General features: G+C 34.9%; 1 protein-coding gene across 2 annotated transcripts in view; it reads right to left on the reverse strand.

The window, feature by feature from the left end:
- Window positions 1-916: 916 nt before the first annotated feature.
- The window catches only part of babam2 (BRISC and BRCA1 A complex member 2), a 194,306-nt gene continuing 173,327 nt past the window's right edge, over window positions 917-21,895 (reverse strand). For both annotated transcript variants that reach the window (XM_056477401.1, XM_056477402.1), the window contains exons 8-12: window positions 17,332-17,431; window positions 11,357-11,427; window positions 9,309-9,391; window positions 4,793-4,946; window positions 917-1,256 (exon numbers count right to left, since the gene is read on the reverse strand). In XM_056477401.1, the coding sequence (XP_056333376.1) occupies window positions 1,193-1,256; window positions 4,793-4,946; window positions 9,309-9,391; window positions 11,357-11,427; window positions 17,332-17,431 (472 nt within the window). In that variant the 3' untranslated portion in view covers window positions 917-1,192. The remainder of the gene's footprint in view (window positions 1,257-4,792; window positions 4,947-9,308; window positions 9,392-11,356; window positions 11,428-17,331; window positions 17,432-21,895) is intronic.

The following is a 21,895-nucleotide window of genomic DNA, read 5'->3' on the forward strand; positions in this document are numbered from 1 at the left end:
GTTTACATCAGAACACCCCCCCCCAGAGTACACTGTTATATTCACAACATGACTAAGTATTTTTACTGTCTTATCTATGCACAATGACACAAGGACTTGTCATTCTGACGGCCCTGACACATTCATTCACACAGGAATTTAGTTTTGAGAGATAAACTAAGTATTTTGAGCAAGAGACTGGCTTTTGCAGGTCATCCATGCTGTTTTTTTATTTTTACACCCTGTTTTGAGAATGCATTTACTGTTTTGCAAATTTCAATTCTGATCTGAGAAATGTACCAAAGTGACTGAGAAAAACTGTAATCAAATCAAATGCTCACTTTTATACGAGATCATCATTATTATTATTATTATTTATGGATAAATAATACTACTTTACAATAAGCTCACATTAGTTAATAACAGTCAGCAATGCATTTGGTGCCATATTCATAATCCTTGTTTATGTTTGTTTAGTACAAACATGACTGCTCGCTCCATTAAATAATATTAATACACTTTTAAGTCCATGTTAACGTAAAACATTGAGCCTTACGGTAAAATTGCTGCTAATATAACAGATCAGCTAATAATTTATGGTAATTGCCAAAGACAACAGTGGCAATATGTGAATGTAAATTATTTTGGTAACACTTTAGTTTAAGTAACGATTGACACCATTTACTACTGGCTCATTACCTGCCTGTTATTAAGATATTAACTGTTTAATAGCACTTTTAAAGTATGATCTTATTCTACATCCCTAATCCTAACCTAAACTATTACTTTACTGACTATAAATAAGCAGCTAATTAGCAATTCATTGAGCTAAAATCTTAGTTAATGGTTGATTGAAGCCAACATTGTACATTAAAATAAAGAGTGACCAATATTTTAAAAGTAAAACTATTAATAAAACATAAAATCTGAAACTGAGGAAAGTAGCAAAGTAACTTGATTTATTCATTATAGCTGTTCAGAAATGACATGAGGAAAAAACTAAAGGCATATAAATTATTACAAAAAACCAAACAATAAAAGTAAACAGAAATAAAAAACAGACACCTACAGTACATTTAAATATACCGAATGACATTATGAGAGCAAAAACATTAAAGAGGAGCAGTTGTCAGGATTGTAAATCAGACATGCTGTTTCCTGTACAACCTGTTCATGAACTCCAACCGTAAAAGCAGACCTTCATGCTGTAAATCTACAGTTTTCCATTGGCAAAAGCCCCCTCCTGGAACTGAGGGATAAAGCTCTTGAAGTAAGCCCTGTTGGTGAGAGAGGAAATGACAGAATGAGAGAAAGGTAAAAGAAAGAGAAAGAGACAGGACATCATTAGTGTCATTCAAAAAGTGAAATGTGAAAGCACCTTGACCGTCTGGCTGCTGTTATAATTATTCCCAAAACTATTTTTGGAATTTTCCCCTTTAAAACACCAGAGGCTTGCTGCATAAAATGAGTTCTTAAAACTCAAGCTCCAGAGTAGGTTTTGTGTTGACATAATAAACAAATTCAACCTGGTTAAGATCAGGTTAAAGGTGCAGTAGATCTGTCAAAATGCTAGCAGTTTAGCATATCTTTGAAGCATATCTTTGAAACTTAGAAAACTTAATAGTACTTTATAGTACTACAATTACGAACGAAAAACTGTATTATATCTAGCACATTTTCACTTGTGTAGCAAGCAAAACTTGTCATAATGTGCAATATTTCATACATGCAAGGATTGCTGCTCTCACTCGCTCACGCGCTTTGTCCTAAAGCCACTAAAGTATGCTTCGTGCTTGGCCGGCGGCGTGCAGGAATTACATGCATCACTAAGCCATACTTACATGCTATTTCAGAGCAAATATTCAAAGTAAGCATGGTAAACAATATAGGGAGCATGTCACAGGTTGTCGTTGTTCAAAAATGAACCAATGTGAAGACAAAAGCAACTTCAGCTCAGTAAAGCAGGCTAGGCGGAAAAACGCTGTTTATTAATGTTTTTTTGTTAAACTAAATAAAAATCTGCTGTAAAAGTATGTAATTGAAAATAGTCACAACAATTTTTCGCTGGAAGATTTCAGTGGCTGAACAACACTTCTGTGCATATAACCCATTCGTGACAACAAAATCTACAGTACATCAGCTTTGTGTGACTAAAATTGTTTTAAAACATAACATTTCCTGTCTAAAATAAATATTTCAGCTGTGGCGTCGTCCTTCCTTCAGTGTGCACAAGTTACTCCAATATTGATTCAGGAGTTTAAAGTTTTGATTCAGCATTTGTTTTTACCACTGTCACTCTCTCGTGTGCATGTGCAAATGGCGCATCTGTGTGAACGGCTGTGCACAAGTACAGATCTGCGTTTGTTAACAGACAGTTTGGGCTACTTATCAGAATTATGGGAATTATCAGCCTGACAATATTTAATTGGATGAACATCGTCTTATTGTCACCCAGAATATAAAAATACATATAAATACATTTAGATCATTTACTTTAATCATTACTATTGGAATGTGAAGAGACTTTAAAACCAGCACAACAAAAAATGTTTCCGAAGACAATCACCTACTGCACCTTTAAATGATTTCACAACCCTTGATATACGTTTAAATATTCATTTAAATATTATATCACTGCAAAACAAATCAACTGATTTTATAAGGTTCACCAACAGCTCAAAATACGTTGTTTTAAAAGCTTTACATATTAAATGTACATTTAATTAGGCATTGAATGTATTGGCAATTCAAAACTTTTGAATATATAATATTCAGGGTTCATACACATTTTTACTACTAAAATTCCATGACTTTTCAATGACTTCTCCTAAAAATTTCAGGTAAATATTCAGGATCTTATTTTGTGTTTCATGTAATGTCTACGTACACGTGGTAAATAAGACAAAAATATGCATGTTCAAATTTATTACAGCATATCAAAACATATGTGACAATCCATGTAGTTTATATTTATTTTTATATCTGTACAATAGTTTTTAGAAAGTATCTTGCGTTCTGCGTGAACATTTTTTTTAAATGTTGGCGTGTGTTTTCACAAGACTTAAGATTAGTACAAATTAGCCCTTAGCACCCACAGTATTTTACCTCTGTAGTTAGAGATTGTTTCTGCACACAACACTCAAAATGTATCTTGAATTACGGTGAAAGCGAGTGAACGAGGCGAAGCTAAAATTGCTTTTGATTTTTGAAGTTATTGCTAAGTTTTCCCCACACAGAGAACGTCACATGAAGGGACAGCCAGCTCAATTTTACTTTATTTAAAATGTACCCAATTTTATCATCTCAAATATATCAATACACAGATAATTGTAAAACAAATTTTCATGACTTTTCCAAAACAATTTGGTTTTATTTGTTTTTCCAAAACTTGCAGGCCTGGAAAATGCCTTTTCAAAATTTCATGACTTTTCCAGGTTTTCCAAGACCGTATGAACCCTGAATATTCAAATATAATACAAATAATAATAATTCATATAACATGAATTATTAGCAACTAAATACAATTTGGTCTCAAAATGCTTTTAGTCTGAAAGGTTTTCATTTGAAATAAAAAAGCTTCTATGGAATTGAATGTGGCTTTGTTGCATCATTTTACTCACAGCTGATTTATCCAGTTTAGCTTTGCGATCTCTAACCCAGAAAAAAAACTGTTCTAGAGGAAATTGGGAGTGTAGCGCAAGTTATGATGACGATGAAATCAAAACCAACCTAACTTCATGACCCCAAAACCAGGAGATTGTTCAGAATTACCTGGGTTACACTCCAAACCTACTTTCTGCAACAGGCCTCAGATGATTTAATATAACATTTAAATGAAAACTTAGAACTTTTTTATATTACAAAATTGGTATGAAGTGCCAAAACATTACTTTAGTACTGAAAACATCAGCATTACAGTTCGAGTGTCGAGGGTCTGAATAGGACCATGTGATATTTCAGTTTTTAATTTTTAATAAATCTGCAAAAATGTCAACAGTTCTGTGTATTTCTGTCAATATTGGGTTCTGTGTGTACATTAATGAGGAACAAAAATTTACTTAAATGATTTCAGCAGATGGCTGCAATATAACAAAGAGTGAAACATTTAAGGGGGTCTGAATACTTTCTGTACCTACTGTATGAAATAACAAACTACTTCCAATTAGGTCAAATTACACACTAAGTAAAGTATATGTCAACACATGATGGTAAAGTAATAAGGGTGCCTACATTTGAAATCTCTGCCTGATTAAAGCCTAGCCTGAAAGCCAATAGGAGATAAGATATGTTCCAAACACAAAACAGAAAACTGTTCTATCTCTGACACGTATCACAAGCTGGATAAAATGTGCTCTCCAGCTATTAGGTGTGGCTGGGAGAGAAGTCCAAAGGTAAATACTGCACATTCCATTAACCTCCAGAAGACTCCCTTAAAGGGACAGTTCACTCAAAACTGAAAACTCTGTCAGGATTTGCTCACTTGTTCCAAATTTTTTTTTTTCTGTTGAACACAAATGAAGATATTTTGAAGAATGTTGGAAAACATGTAATCATTGACTTCCATAGTCAATGGTTACAGGTTTACAATATTCTTCAAAATATCTTCTTTTGTGTTTAACAAAACAAAAATACACAAACCGATTTCATTTTTCATCCAAAATTGAAAATTCTGCTGTCATTTTTGGGTAAATTATCCCTTTAAACTGCGTTAATATTACACAGGAATTGGAAATGGAAAACACACGGATCTATTTAACTAAGAGAAAGCTTTTTTGATATTTGTAGGGAATATTCATTATTTATTTGTTCTTACTTGGCTCGTTTGGCCATCTCGTTCCCATCCCAGCGTGGACTGTAGGGGTAGGATTTTTGCACCTGAGAGTAGAGCTGCCCACTGCTGGTGAAGTGATAGATGGACTGAAACGTCAGGGTGGGCTGATCTCGAGGGAAGTACAAAGGCAGATCCACTACAGGAAGACAGGATGGAGAACAGTCAAATACAGATCGTGCAAAACATGACAGATGCCACCATGAACCAGTGGCAGGAGTTTATTGCATCACAATACATACAGTAAATCCAACCTAGACTTATTAGTAATATGATCCTGAGCCACAAACCAGCCATATACAGTATGTCAAACTGAATTCTTAATTCTCAAATTAACATGTATACCGAATATAAAAGCAAAAAAATACGTTTTCTATTGATGTTTGGTTTGTTAGGATTGGACAATATTTGGCCGAAAAACAACACACATTTGTACACATTTAAATATCTGGATACATTTGAATATCAGAAACCGAGGGTTAAAAAAATCACATTTAAAGAGCCCCTATTATGGGTGTTTGAAAATGACCTTCCATGCAGTGTGTAACACAGCCCTAAGTGTAGTGAAATATCCAGCTAAGACTTAAATCTGAAAGTGCACCGTGTTTAAAACTACTGATTCATCTATAAAAGAGTCGACTCATAGTGGTTCGAATGAATCGCTGGAAAATGAATCTTTAGTCGTGTCGGCGTGACGTTGATGGAACTCAAGCCCCGCCTATTTGTTGCGTGCGCAGACCCGGGAAAATTGAAACCCCCACAAACACTGTAGACAGAAAAAGAGGAAGACAAACACTTGTAGCAGATCCCGTTTGAATCATGTCGCATAGATGCTTTGTTCTGAAGTGTGAGGGAAAGTTAGTGTTATTTTCCCTACCTAAAGATGAGGCTGTGAAGGGACAACGGTTGAAGTTTAATTCATTCATTCCTTCATTTTCTTTTCAGCTTAGTCCCTTTATTAAACTGGGGTCGCCACAGCGGAAGGAACTGCCAACTTATCCAGCATCTGTTTTACGCAGTGGATGCCCTTCCTGCTGCAACCCGTCACTGGGAAACACCCATACACACTCAATCACAAACATACACTACGGTCAATTTAGCCAACCCAATTCACCTATAGCCCATGTCTTTGGACTTGAAACCGGAGCACCCGGAGGAAACCCACGCCAACACGGGGGAGAACATGCAAACTCCACACAGAAATGCCAACTGACTCAGCTGAGGCTCGAACCAGCAACTTTCTTGCTGTGAGGCAATCGTGCTACTCACTGCGCCACCGTGTCGCCCCTGGTTGAAGTTTATTTTTTTGCTAAAATACCTCAGCATTATAGCCCCAGCCTTGTGCTGTGTTCCCGTCATTTTTCTGACAAGACGACATTTTTCTCAATAAATGTTGACATTTGAATTTGCTATATGGCTTTTCGGAAGTAGTAAATGTAGTGCTTTGATGCACATCACATCTACTGTAAAAGAACACACACAAAAAATTACCTGTAACCACTGACTTCCAATGTATGGTTACAGGTTTCCAGCATTGTTCAAAATATTTTTTTCAGTGAAAAGAACGTCATAAAGTGTTTGGAACATCTTGAGAGGGAGTAAATTTCCATTTTTGGGTGAACTTTCCCTTTACCAAGTTAATATAATTGAACACAAACAATGAAAACTAATGACTGAAGCATGCAAAACTGCATTTTTGCACTGAATTTACATCACAACGTAACATGATCTAGACACATTTAACCTTGCTGTTAAATGCAAAATTCTAAGCTGCTTTTAAATTTTTTTAAGTCTCTAAACTCTGGGAAAGAGATGGTGGAGAACCAGTGATGGCAGAGAACAGTGACTTGTGGCCAGATTGTAGTATATTATTTTTCTATCTTGGGTTTTACTTTAAACAACAGCTATGTAATTTTCTGTGTGTTCTGAAGAGTGTGAGCCCTCACACATCAAGCTGTGTGACATAACATCTCACCGCTGTATGACCAAATGATACACAAACAGTTTTACAGCTGGATAAAGGAAACCAGTGTCTCATAAGCAAAATTTTGATAAACCAGAACTAGACCAGGAGTTCCCAAACGTTGAAGCGCATGACCCCCAAAATATTAATGCCAGTGACCCGCGACCCCGACTATCCTCAGAGGTGATTATAAATATACAAATGTTGTGTGCAACAGTATACACACATGATAGGCCTATGCGAACACAAGCTTAATGATCTAAGTGCAGTGTCTAAAGCACACTGTGCAGGTGCATTTAGGTCATGTCCAAATCCATTTTGCTATTTTAAGAATGGGAAAAATAGTCTGTGCACCCAGAGCATGGTCTAAAAGAGTTGTAGTTATTCTCTTAAGATGTTTATATATTTTCTAATGATTAACCTATTAAAAGCTGTTTATATAGTGAGGCTTTTGTGTTCATGATTAGGTGCTTGTCTAATTTAAACGTGTTGTTTATAGAAGATACTTAATTTTGTCTTGGTTTTTACTTTAATGTTATCAACCTAATCAACCTTTGCATTCATTTTGCTTGGGAACTAAAATGGTTGGAACCTAAGTTTATTGGATTGCATTCTCTGCAATGGTGTAGACTAGTACATTCTGATACCATCACTTGTTACCATAAAGTTGACCTGATTCAACTCTCCTATTTTGACCACACCATGCACAACATTGCGCAACACTTTTGCTGGAAACTGAATTGAAACGGAATGATTCCGGCTACTTTGACTCTCTAAATAGTGGTGGTGTGAACACACAGTAGGAGTGAGTTACAGTCGCACCATGACACTATTTCACTATTTACAAGGCAGACCTTAGTAATTGGAAAAACTGAGTGCTTCATTAGTAAGGAAACAAATTGTGCGTGAGATTAAAGCCATCTATGGAACAAGCCAGATTCCACTAAATCCCCCCATGGTAAAGAATGCATGGGAGGAGGTGGTGGTTTTTACATTTATGCAGACAATATTGTTTTACATTTAATCATTTAATTTTTCGTAAGATATTTTGATGCTGCTGCACATCCTTGAGTGTGTAACAAGCAACATGTACAAGCATTTTGGGCCCCCTATCACTAATGTGTACTTTAAATCATTAAAAAACAGTGCCATTGACTTTAGATCAGATTTAAGTTGTTCAATGATGTGGTCTATTTTAGTTGCCTTAAAATAGCAAAGCACTTATTACACACTCCTTTTCAAACCAGCATGCCTATTGGTGCATAAATGCATTTCCTTTTGAAAACGATAATGATACTTGTGTTGAAACTAAAACACTTTGTGTTGCACCTGGAGCAAAACTTTACTTTGGCATAGACTGAGGTGATGAAACAGAAGTTTAACAGAAAGCACACATGAAATTGATGTGCAAATATACTGCATATGTATGCTCTCAACATAATTATCATGCATTGTGTTTACACACACAGGCACATTTCAGTACAGTCAGTTTAAAGGGCGCCGATTTCACCCTGAACTGATAATTCTGTCATCATTTACTTTGCCTTCACTTGTTCCAAAACTGTTTGAGCTTTTGTGTTGAACACAAAGGAAGATGTTTTGAAGAATGCTGAAAAACTGTAAACACTGACTTCCACAGTATTTGTTTTTCCTACTATGTAAGTCAATAGTTAGAGGTTTTCATAGTTAAACTCTGATGTATTGTAGTATTATACACCCTATAGTGTAGAAATGTACAGTATTCTGTCATTTGTACCTGTGGTTGTTGTGTTATATATAGAGATCTTAAACAGCCCTAGTTTATGGTTGGATTTGGTGGATGGTCTGTCTTATTGGTCATAAATACATAAATATACAGTTGAAGTCAGAATTATTAGCCCCCCTTTGATTTTTTTCTTTTGATAATTCCCAAATTATGTTTAACAGAGCAAGGACATTTTCACAGTATGTTTGATAATATTTTTTCTTCTGGAGAAAGTCTTGTTTGTTTTATTTCGGCTAGAATAAAAGTAGTTTTTAATTTTTTAAAACCATTTTAAGGTAAAAAATTATTAGCCCCTTTAAAGCTAGATATTTTTTCGATAGTCTACAGAACAAACCATCCGTATACAATAACTTGCCTAATTACCCTAACCTGCCTAGTTAACCTAATTAACCTAGTTAAGACTTTAAATGTAACTTTAAGAAGTGTCTTGAAAAATATCTTGTCAAATATTATTTACTGTCATCATGACAAAGATCAAATAAATCAGTTATTAGAAATGAGTTATTAAAACTATTATGTTTAGAAATCTGTTGAAAAAATCTCTCTGTTAAACAGAAATCGGGGAAAACATAAACGGGGGGCTAATAATTCAGGGGGGCTAATAATCCTGACTTCAACTGTATATAATACATAAGATGAAAGCACAGTTAAATCTTTCCAGAGCAATACATTAAATTTCTTTCTTCAGAAACGAATGCATGATTTTTCAAAGAATATGGGTTGAAAATAGTCAACATGTCCTTTACAGTCTACCATATTAATATATATTTTACCATGGACCAGGAAGCAGAAGTCTTTCCACATAAGCAGAAGGGTGAGCTTGGTAAAGCCAACAGCATCATACTCCACCACACCCCTGTATAGTCAAAACAGAGAAAATGAATATTTCATAATATTTCAGTTTGCAACAGAAGACCGTAAAGACCTTAAAATGACCTTAAAATGTGACCATAAAAGCAAGCCTTAAAGGAACACTCCTTTTTTTTAAAAACAGGATCATTTTTCAGCACTCATTGAGTTAAACAGTTTAGTTTTGAATCCATTTAGCCCAGGGGTGCCCAAACATTTTCGTATGAAGGGCTAAAAAGCCAATATCATTGAGAGCTTTGAGCCGAAGGTAAATACCAAACTACAGTATATTACATGATGATTTCCTAATTTATTTAAACAGAAAACCTTACTTTACTAATGCAGTATAAATTTTAAAATGAGAACTCATAACAATAAAAACATAAACAATCACATTTAAAACACAATGGAGATCAATGCTGAACACACTAGTCAAGCAGAATCTGCCTTTGACGTGATTTGCTCACTAAAGTCTCTGCATTGTCGGTTGCCGGTATGTACATTTAAACAAATTCTGAATTATTTACACCATTTAATTCAAACATTTAATTTCAGTCAGCTTTTAACAATAAAACAAACAAATAAACAAAAAAGTTTGCATTAAATTTGAATTGAATCATGCCCATCGTTCTCCTTCTCTTCTCAGATGGTGGGCCAAATCAAAGGTTACTATGGGCCCTAGTTTGGGCATCTCTAATTTAGCCAATCTCAGGGTCGTTTAGCTTAGCTTAGCATAGATCATTAAATCAGATTAGACCATTAGCATTTCACCCAATAATAACCAGAGAGTTTTATTAGTTTTCCTATTTAAAGCTTGACACTTCTGTAGTTACATTATGTACTAAGACGACAGAAAATGAAAAGTTGCTATTTTCTAAGCTGATGTCTCTAGAAACTATACTATTATTTCAGTGTAACAATCAAGAAACTTTGTTCCTGCAGCACCTGCAATTCAGCTACCTTGATAACCAATGGAGACATTTCTGAGAAACGATTCAGAACATATGAACTTTGGTGCAGATCCTGAACTGTATCTATTTGAACTGAAATACATAGTAGTTACAGTACATACAAGTTGGCCAATTTTCAGGTGCTGCGTAATACCATTTTGCCTGCTGCAGCCACGATTCTTAGCCATATCAGCGTAGAAAATAGCATCTTTTAAATTTCAATCGGTCTTAATACACACTGTGACTACAGAAAAGTCCAGCTTTAAATAGAAAACTATTGTCAAAACTCTTTAATCATTTTGAGTGAGATGCTAATGGTCTAATCCAATTCAATGATCTATGCTAAGCTAAGCTAAGCTAAGCTAAAAATGCTCCCACCAGATGGGCTAAATGGATTAAAAATGGTAAAATAGTTTAACTCAAGGGGAGTTGTAAAATGAGCCTGTTTTCCAAAAGTGGAGTGTTCCTGATTTCAAAATGAATGCCACAAAAGTATTTGGACATGATTCAATATACAATGTAATGGTTTTATCAAAAGCAAAGGCATTTTGAAAGGATCCAAATACTTCCTAGAGCATCCCTAAGAGCAGGTTTCACATAATAGCACTCATTAATATTACATTAATAAATCAATGAGTAAGGTTGTGCCAGACCACCTTGTCTGACAATATATTAAGGCGTGTTAATAAACCAGAGACATCTTGGTGCCTTGTGTATTACAGCCATTATAAAGATGCTGTCTGTACTTGCTTTTGAGATTAGACGCAGAATTATCCCAAGTAATTAAGAAAAAAGGGAATTAGTGTTGGTAACTAATTTCTCAAGATAACATGGGTGTGGTGAGTGGCTATACTGGTTACTACTGCAGGCCTGGACTTGCAGGGCCAGTTTTAGCTTTTCATTCAAAGTCTCACGCTGATCATTTATTAGACTAATTCTAGGATAAATGGCTTGTGGTTTTAAATGTAATTTATTAAATGATTTTCAAATGAAACTCCAAATGTTAAAGAAACTGAACTCACATGCCAAAGTGACTGAGAAAAGCAGCAATGTATTCTCTCCTCTTGTGATATCCTTGAATGACATACTGAACCTAGGCCAAAACAAAAAATATATAATATTAAAAACAGAGAGAAAGAAATAAGAGTGGAAAATGACGAAATGCATGTAGCTAAAAATACCAACGGTATGCTTTTGTTCTTTTGGTGAATTGTTTTTTTTTTTTTTTTAAAGTAAAGTGCATGCATTTTGCTCAACAGACATCAGAGAAAGCAAAAGAAAGACACAAATTTACACTGGCACCACAAGTGGCTTCTTGACACCTTTTGATAGGAATTGGATTCACTTTACTTTAAGAAATTAACTGTGATAAAACAGGTGAAAACGGTCTTTAAACAAAATGGCCTGACCTAAACCTGTATTTCATTTTTTTAAAACAATTTCAATTCTATCACTTTCTCTCAATTTGTCTTTTAACTTTTACTAAATGTAATATTTTGGAAACAAAAATAATATTGTTTAACCAATATTTAACCAAAATTCAAACATTTCATTACAATATGTATGCTTTTATTAAAATATTTGGTAACATTTTTGTTTAGGTACCAATTTCTACTATCGACTACTGGCTTATTATTAAGATATTGCTTTGTTAATATTTAAAGTATGATCTTAGTCCACATCCCTAATCAAACTTTAGTAACTATTAATAAGTAAATTGGTATTTTATTGAGCTAAAAGTTTTAATTAATGATATGTTAATAGCAAAAATTGTCTTAAAATGAAGTGTGACCAAATCTTTAAATCATCATGACCTTCTCAACAGCATAAAGTATTTATTTATTTTTTGCTTTTAATTATTGTGGAAAAAAGAGAAAACTTTTATAAGTAAAATCTATATTTTTCCTAGAGGAAAGGTGAGAAATATAGATACATTTTAATATTCTGTATATGAAGCAACACTCAAGGGTTCCTAAGTCAAATTCAAGAAAATCTTAAGCAATTTACAAATGTATTTTCAAACTTTTTTTGAAAGTGTGGCAAATGACATATTTACATACATATACATACAGTGCACCTGGAAAGTATTCATATCGCTTCACTTTTTCCACATTTTTTATGTTACACCCTTATTTCAAAATGGATTAAATTAATTTATTTCCTGTGATTTTTCAGGTTTTTTTATTTAGAAAAAATTTGCAACAATTTAAAAAAATCTTTTTTCACATTGTCATTATGGGGTATTGTGTGTAGTAATTTTGAGGAAATAAATGAATTGAATCCATTTTGGAATAAGGCTGTAACATAAAAAATGTGGAAAAAGTGAAGCGCTGTGAATACTTTCCAGACGCACTGCACATACATCACATAATGTCAGATGTTTATTGTTAAAGTATTCTGTAGTATAGTATACAGTAGTATAGTATAGTATAGTATAGTATTCTAAGAAATAATTTTGATGCCATGTTTGTCCCAAGTCACTGCTATTTACTCTATTAAATGTAATTTACTTACATTGAAACAATGACAGCCAGTGTTATGATCACCAGCAATCTAGCAGTTGCAGATACACTGGAAAACTACAATTCTGCCACTGAACCGAACTACAAACCCCAGAAGTAATTTCACCAATCACTCCTGCCACAGCTGACAGTCATCCAGACAGACACACACAGCTGAAACTCATCTTCATTGATTACCTGGACTATAAATAAATATAAATGAAATAAATAAATAAATATATATATATATATATATATATATATATATATATATATATATATATATATATATATATATATATATATACATATATACATATATATATATATATATATATATATATATATATATATATATATATATATATATATATATATATAGGAAAGGAGATTAGATTTAAGTGACTTTGAATGTGGCAGGGTTGTTGGTGCCAGACAGGCTGGTCTGAGTATTTCAGAAACCGCTCATCTACTGGGATTTTCACACACAATTATCTCTAGGGTTTACAGAGAATGGTCCGAAAAGAGAAAATATCCAGTGAGCGGCAGTTCTGTGGGCACAAATGCCTTGTTGATGCCAACTCGGTACTAGTAAAGTGTACCTAATTATAAATATACCAAACTTTCACACAATCTTTGCAGAGTCTTGTTCACTGTTACCATTATGAAGCGTTTTAATTCTCTTCCCGTGTGTTAAGACTCCTGTTTGTTTTATTGTTTATGCTTTTATGCTGCCTGAATTGAAAAAAAATTGTTGCATGCAAAGCTGTTGCAAACAATTTATTTGTGTTGAATTTAAACAAACAAATTAAATTGAGCAATGTTCAACTTAATTTGTTTGTTTAAATTCAGCCCAAATAAATTGTTTACAACCACTCAACGTAAAAAAACTTAGTAAATCCAAGGAATCATCTTTGAATAATTTTTTTCAGTGTGTCCTGACCAGTTGCCCGTTATTCTGACCACGTTTTTTGGATTACCCACTTGCTTTAGCTTGCACCTGTTTTACCATTGCCTGTCTGACTACTCTTGATTATTAAACTGCACATGGATCTCCGTTGTCTCGACACGTATGTAGAGGTAACAGCCAGATCATGCTATAGGCATATGTACAGAAAATATTTATTTATTAAAAATATTTATTTCATTCAAATAGTTAATTATCATTACTTACCCAACAAATTAGCATGAAAGCAACACAATTACATTTTCAAGCACTTCATTCAAAATCTAAGCATATTTAAAACCTTAAAAACATGATTAAAATTCAAGCATTTGCAAGGATTTCCAGCTCACATAAGAACCCTGAACACTATCTGTTTGGCCGGGGCTCCGATAAGCTGAATCAGTGTGTAGATGTGCATTTATTTGAATTAAAAGACTGAGGAGTTCTTTTGACTTTCTGCCCTGACCTATTTAATTGTATCCAGTAACTCATAACAAAAAGAGTGACATGCTTTTCCACAGGTAAAAACGTGTATGATGTGTGACGCAAGACTCCATGTCGATCTCCATTTCATGACTCAGCATGTGTCCAGAAAAGGCCCACTTCTGTGAGAAACATTATGCTGCATAAAGTCGCTCACATGAACACAGACTAATTTAGTTTCTCCATGCATTGTTTATTTAGAGTAGGTGTGTCAGGAACTTTCTGTGAACTCTTCTACACCCACACAAGGGTGGAACATGTTGACAGGTAAAAACAGTGCAAAAGGAACACTCCACTTTTCTTGAAAATAGGCTTATTTAGAATGAGAGTATAGTTCCTAGCAATATTGGCCGAGAAAATAGCAACTTTTTTCTGTTTGTCTTAGTACATGATGTAACTACAGAAGAGTCAAACTTTAAATAAGAAAATTCTCAAAGCTCTTTGGACATTGAGCTAGATGCTAATGGTCTAATCTGATTCAATGATCTACACTTAGTGAAGCTAAAGTGCTCCCAGAGATTGACTGAATAGATTAAACAACCGTAAAACTCAACTGTTTAAGTCTAGGGAAAGAGAAATGAGCAAATTTTCAAAAAATGTGAGCTGTTCCATTTAAATTGTTTATCACTGAATCACATAAGTCAAGTTTGCAGTGTCTGAACACATCCTTTATGAACTCTGAAGCCTAAATACAACTACCAGAAATAAAAAGTGAAATGTATGCTAAACAAATGACACAATCACTAAGGTTTTAATAAAACTTCAAATCTGACTTTATTATAGTTTCTGACTTGAACTAGTTTCCAAGAAGCTAATTAAAAGAAAAATGTAGCTTTCACAACACTTAGCTCTAAAATTGTTTTCTGTAAGCTGCGCTGGAGGATCAACACATAGCACTGCTTCTGTGATGTGATACTTCTGCAGTGCTACTGGGTTGAGGGTTGGACAATGAAAGTGAAACGCCTGGTTTTAGACCACAATAATTCATTAGTATGATGTAGGACCTCCTTTTGCGGCCAATTCAGCATCAATTCATCTTGGGAATGACAGATACAAGTCCCAAACAGTGGCTAGATACATTTTGCGCCATACTTCCTGCAGAATAGTGGCCAACGAAAACATTTTCTGACTCGCTCCTCCAAAATAACCAAAAGTGACTCAATAATATTTAGGTCTGGTGACTGTGCAGGCCATGGGAGATGTTCAACTTCCATTTCATGTTCATCAAAGCACTCTGTGACCAGTTTTGCTGTGTGTATTGGTGCATTATGATCCTGATACACAATACCGGCTTCAGGATACAATGCTTAAACTACTGGGTGCACATGGTCCTCCACAATGGTTCGGTAGTCCTTGGCAGTGATGCACTATTGGGCTTAGGGAATGCCATTATATTGCAGCCCAAACCATCACTGATCCAACCCTATGCTTTAGTCTGGGTATGCAACAATCTGTGTGGTACACTTGTTTGGGGCTTCTCCACACCATAACTCCCTCAAGAGAACAGAGAACAATACATGTTTCACATTGTCCACAGCCCAAGATTTTTGCTTCTGGCACCATTGAAACCAATGTTTGGCATTGGCACAAGTGACCTAAAGTTTGGCTATAGCATCACAGCCATGTATACTGACCCTGATGAGCTCTCAAAGCACAGTTTTAGTGGCAACAGAGTTGAGATGCACATGCAGTGAGTTGGTCAGCTGAGATTCTTTTTTTTTTTTTTTTTTTGGATACAATCCACAGTTACTCCTGTTAGATGAGGTTAGTCCTTCTTGGTGGTTTGCTGCCATTACTCTGGATACTGTGGCTCGATTTATCACAAAGACCCGCTGTCTTGGTCACAGGTGCGAGATGCACACTAACGATTCGTACTCTATTTAACTCTGATATGTCACCCATAATGTTTTGTGCATTGAAATTTTAAGCAACACTGCTATTACTCTGCTAATTAAACCTTCACACTCTGTTCTTACTAGTGGAATCAATGAAGATTGGCCACCAGGCTGGTCAAATTTAGCCATGAAACCTCCAACACTAAATTTGCCAATACTATTGTATCATTGTCCAATACCCTGTATATATCTACAGTCAAGCTCAAAATTATTCATACCCCTGGGGTGTGTTACTATTCATAACCCTGGGGTCAATACACTGTAATGTAAGCATTGGAGTATATATAAAACATTCATAAATAAATCAGACTACAAAAATCTTTACTTAAACATGAGGACAGAAAATAGCTTTGCTGTCTAGTATTCTAATGATGACCCTAGTTCAGGTGAGTGTGTCCAGGAGGAGCTGGACAATGGTGCAGTACGAACTGAAATATTGGTCGGGTTGATTATTCATGCTGTCTGTGTGGATATGAGGAGTGGGGATAAAATGAAGGAGAGATGTCAGGGTAAAGGAATGTCAGTGAGTCCTGAGGCCAGTGACAGTCACTTTTTATTCATTTTTGTCATTTTTCGTTTTCCTATTTCTACTTGTCATATGGCCTAGTCTACGCTGACCAGACATGCACACAAATAAATAAAAAAAACATGCATGCCATTCATACAAACACAAGAATTTGCTTAGCACATAATTCATGAATATCAGTGTGTAGTAGACACAAACCCTCACTGCACTGATAAGTGGAACATTGGGGTCGATGTATGGGGATTTTTACAAGGATGGCCACAATTAACTTATGCTTGTCACCCTCCTTAAAATAACAGTTTTACTCTCTTTTTTGATGCTAGAATTGTGTTTATTACGGTAACCGTCTCTTTGTGTGTACAATACACTGGAGGGTTTTAAATGCACACTCCAACTTTGTCTTTGTGCCAGGTGAAAATTAGGTAAGCGGGGAAAAACTAAGTACAAATGCTGAGAAAGCTTCGGTAGATACAATATGAATTATGAAATCAGTAGTCAACAGTTAAAGTGGATTGAAACGTTTCATCTAAGTTGTCCGAAATCAAAAACAATAACCATTCATGTCTTAGAATAACCTGGTTGATTCTCTCCTCAGAGTTATTCAATGAAGGAAAACACAAGCGAATAGTAAGATCTTTTTAATTACCTTGTTTGTGAGTAATTGGCACACTTGAGGCACGTAGTCAATGAGGCAGCCTCCACTGGGGAATGCTGGGATATGTAATGCTGAAGATCCGCCAAGAGCACTGAAAGAGAGTAAGAGATCAGATTTAAATACATTGATGTAATTGAATTAATTGATGTAATTAATTCAAGATGTAATTGAAATGATAACGGAGCAACTGTGTAATTAATTTTAAAGAAAGCTGGTGATTTCCATTATTATAATTAACACTTAATCACCCCACCAATGCTTTTATTTAAAAACTCATTCTTTTCTAAAACTGGAAGTCTTTGCCAGTCTACACTACACTACTACACCATACATTTCACCCCGCTTTAAACATGAACAGCTGAATGCTCCACTATACGGCAGATGGGAAGATAGAAAAAAAAACAAATAAAGAGAAGACTGGAACTCATCATCAACATAGGGTGATGATGTGAAAGATTCATGAAAAATATGATGCTCACATATAGTATGAGACTGAGTACGTTTACATGGACAGCAATAATCCGATTTTAATACGATTAAGACAATACTCTGATTAACATTAATCTCTGATTAAGTTTACCATGTAAACAGCAATTTTTGATTAATTTAATCTGATTAAGGTCACAATCTAACTAAACAGAAATCAAATTAAGACATGTGGAGTATGCTGATTTTAGTCGCATTACTGAAGTGCAGTATAGTCATGTAAACACTGCAATCAAACTATTACCGTCGTGTAGGATTATCACTGTGATTTGCGACAGGATAGTCTATACACACAAGGCTGTTTGACACTATTCTCTGCACTTACCAAGTCAGTGAAGGACCACAGACACACAAATCGTGAAATGCTGAGTTTTTTTCCCCATTCGGCGTGTGGTATCAAATTCCATTAAAACTACACTCTTTCAACAGTTCATACTCGCATCCAATATCTCGTTTGTCATGGTAGGGATTGCATGAAAGGATCCTAAATGAAAGTGTCGGTGCCAAACTGCAGTAAAGTCGACAAATTTAAAATGAAACACCCGAAATTACATGAAACTCAATGACATTCATCAAATTATGTGCTATAACATGTAAAACGGAATCATGACAGGTACTTTCAAAAAGCAACTCATGTAAACACCTTAATCATATTATTGTCATGTTATTCAGATTAAGGCAAATAATTTGATGACTGATGTCCATGTAAACGTAGTCATTAAGAACATCTCTAAAGTTTTCAAATAAGGGAATTAAAACCACCCCATAACTTACTCACCCTCAAATCATCTTCGGTGTTTATGGCTTCCCATGTGTCGTATACATCAGTTATGCATTTAAGTTTATAGTTTAAAAATCTCAAATATTTCAGTTAAAAAATGCAAAAACGCTTATAAATAAAACGCCATTTTAAATAATCGAAAGCGAGGCTGCGGTGGGAACAAACTTGAAAGTATAGGATCAGCAGCACTCTAAACATTGCAACGACATGCTGTGGACTTGTCACAGTCACCAGCGATCTAGCCCATGCAAATCTCTGAAGAACTACAAATTTGCCAGCAAAAGAACTACATATCCAGTCATGCACCTCTCACACGCCTGGCCTAGAACCCCATGATTGCAAACAGACAGAGCTGAAGCTGTTCAGGACTAATTAGACAGATTTATTATACACCTCTCAAACACACACACGTTGCTGAGTCTTGTTTATCTTTGCCTTGTCTTGCCGTCTTTGATCCTCGTTTTGTTTTAGTGCCGGCCTTCTGACACTCGCCTATTTTTTGACTACGACTCTGGATTCTCTGTATGTATCTGATTGCCCCGGAGTGGACCATTGCTTGCCTGAACCTCTCTTGTTAATAAACCCTGCGTTTGGATCCGCACACCCTCGTTGTCAGTACACATTCACATTACAGGACTACAAACCTCCAGCTGTTGCTGCGATTTCAAAATGCAGATATGGTGTAAACATCGCTTTAACATCATTCAGTTCAGTTTAATTTAAACAATTAAAAGAATATTAGGCATCAAACTAAATCACAATACAATCTCTTTAAGAATAATACGCTTAAGGTTAGCGGGAAACGTACACTTTTTTACATTTCAGTAGCGAAATTCAGCATGGTGACAAGTCTAATATACTAAAAGAATCAGTTCATTAACTTGAGTTTGATAAATGGCATCTAAAACGTGTGTTTGGGAAAGATAACTTAACCTAACTAGTGCCATTTCGCTTAACTTGGAAAATGAGGTCTGATATCCCTTTTTATTTTCAAGATCCATTTAGAACGAACCTTCGGGTCACTCGGTAAGTGTTGAAATGATAAGTTTGTCTCACTTTCTCTTTGCTGATAAGATATACAGCCAGGTACACAACGTTCCTGTGTGACTCAGGCAATTCTTCCGGATTTCTTCCCACTGCAGCCTCGATTTCGCTTATAAAATGGCCACAGTGTGAAATCAGCCTATTAATTCCCTTTTGGAAGCTTCAAAATAAAAGCCACTTTCAAGACCACTATACAGTATGGAAGAGCCAGGACAAAAATTAAACTATTTCGATTGTATTTGTCTGACGGATGGCTTGTGGGTGAGTAAATTATAGGGTAATTTTTATTTTTGGGTAAACTGTTCCTTTAATATCTCTTATGTTGGTTGTCTTTTTATCAACGTCTGAAAAAATAAATCTCTTAAATAAATAAAGGAATTACATGTACAGTTGAAGTCAAAATTATTAGCCCCCCTTTTAATTTTTTTTCTTTTTTAAATATTTCCCAAATGTGATGTTTAACAGAGTAAGGAAATTTTCACAGTATGTCTGATAATATTTTTTCTTCTGGAGAAAGTCTTGTATGTTTTATTTTGGCTATAATAAAAGTAATTTTAAATTTTTTTAAAACCATTTTAAGGTCAAAATTATTAGCCCCTTTAAGCTAGATTTTTTTTTCGATAGTCTACAGAACAAACCATCGTTAAACAATAACTTGCCTAATTACCCTAACCTGCCTAGTTAACCTAATTAACTTAGTTAAGCCTTTAAATGTTAATTTAAGCTGTGTAGAAGCGTCTTGAAAATATCTAGTCAAATATTATTTACTGTCATCATAGCAAAGATAAAATAAATCAGTTATTAGAAATGAGTTATTAAAACTATTATGTTTATAAATGTGTTGAAAAAATCTTCTCTCTGCTAAACAGAAATTGGGGAACAAAATAAACAGGGGGGCTAATAATTCAGGGGGGCTAATGATTCTGACTTCAACTATATATATATATATATATATATATATATATATATATATATATATATATATATATATATATTTGCAATTAGTCTTTGAATTTGAATGTATGAGGAACAGCATCTATTAAACTCTGTCATATGGGTTTAGATCAACAATGCCCTTGACTGACAGAAAGATTACCTTTTGCCGAAACAGTTTTTGCACAATATACAAGCATGGAAATGTCACTCACGTCCATCAAGCCCCTGAAGTATATTCATAGACTGGTTAAAGCTTTTAATGCACAGACATGTTATTTATTAACTGTGGAAACAGGAAACGAAGAGGAATGCCACTCAAATGCTATTCAGCTGTCAATTCTGCATCAGGCTCAGTCATAACACAATGTTGTCGCTGTGCTGCAATGACAATAGAGCAGCTTCTCCATGGAGATATGACTTGATTCTGATGTGAGTGATGCATGCCCATGCTAACGCTGTTGCCATGGCGCTAGGGTGTTTTATGTGGTTTCCAGTGTGTTGCTATATGGTTTTGGGGTGGTTGCTAGATCTTTATCCAAAGCTTTCCTGATAAACCACAAGGTACACATCAATGTTTACGTTTTGAGATTTTGAAAAAAAAAATCTTTAAAGGGATAGTTCACCCAAAAATGTGTAACCATTGGAAAGCTGTACCCACTGACTTCCATAGTATTTATTTTTCCTACTATGGAAGAGAATGGTAATAGGTTTTCAGCTTTCTTCAAAATATCTTCTTTTATGTTCAACATAATAAAGGCTGATTTGTACTAAACAAGTTTAGTAGTATATTTGAGTGCGAGCAGCGAATGTGACATCATTGCGGTTTTTGAGGAAGTTTGCACAAAATTCTTCAAGACTCAAACAGATCATGCGGCGCTTCATTTTACTTGAGTTGAATATGAATCACTTTGAGGAGATTTTGTCTGAACAGGTACGACTGTACAGACATCTTTATGATCAGTTCATGCATGATCATAGGGATAACCAGATGACCAATAATTCTTGGCTAGAAATTGCAACATCCGTGGGAAAGGAATAACGTTTTAAAAAAAAGTTTGGAAAAACTTGAGGGGTAAGTTTGTTAAAAGCCAAAAAGAGAGGCCATGGCAGGCCCAGATGCTTTTATTACACAATCACAGAAATGTTTTTCACCATTCTTAGGTTTTGCACTGATGTAGCTATACAGTATATTACAGTTAAGTATTTAAAAAATGCAATAGTTACAAAACTAAAATTAAGGAACATATTATTTGTTTGATATCTGGAAAGGAATATTTGAACAGTTGACAATATACTGATGCCGTTGCT

Source organism: Danio aesculapii, chromosome 17, assembly GCF_903798145.1.
Source record: "Danio aesculapii chromosome 17, fDanAes4.1, whole genome shotgun sequence".
In the NCBI taxonomy this organism is placed as follows: domain Eukaryota; kingdom Metazoa; phylum Chordata; class Actinopteri; order Cypriniformes; family Danionidae; genus Danio; species Danio aesculapii.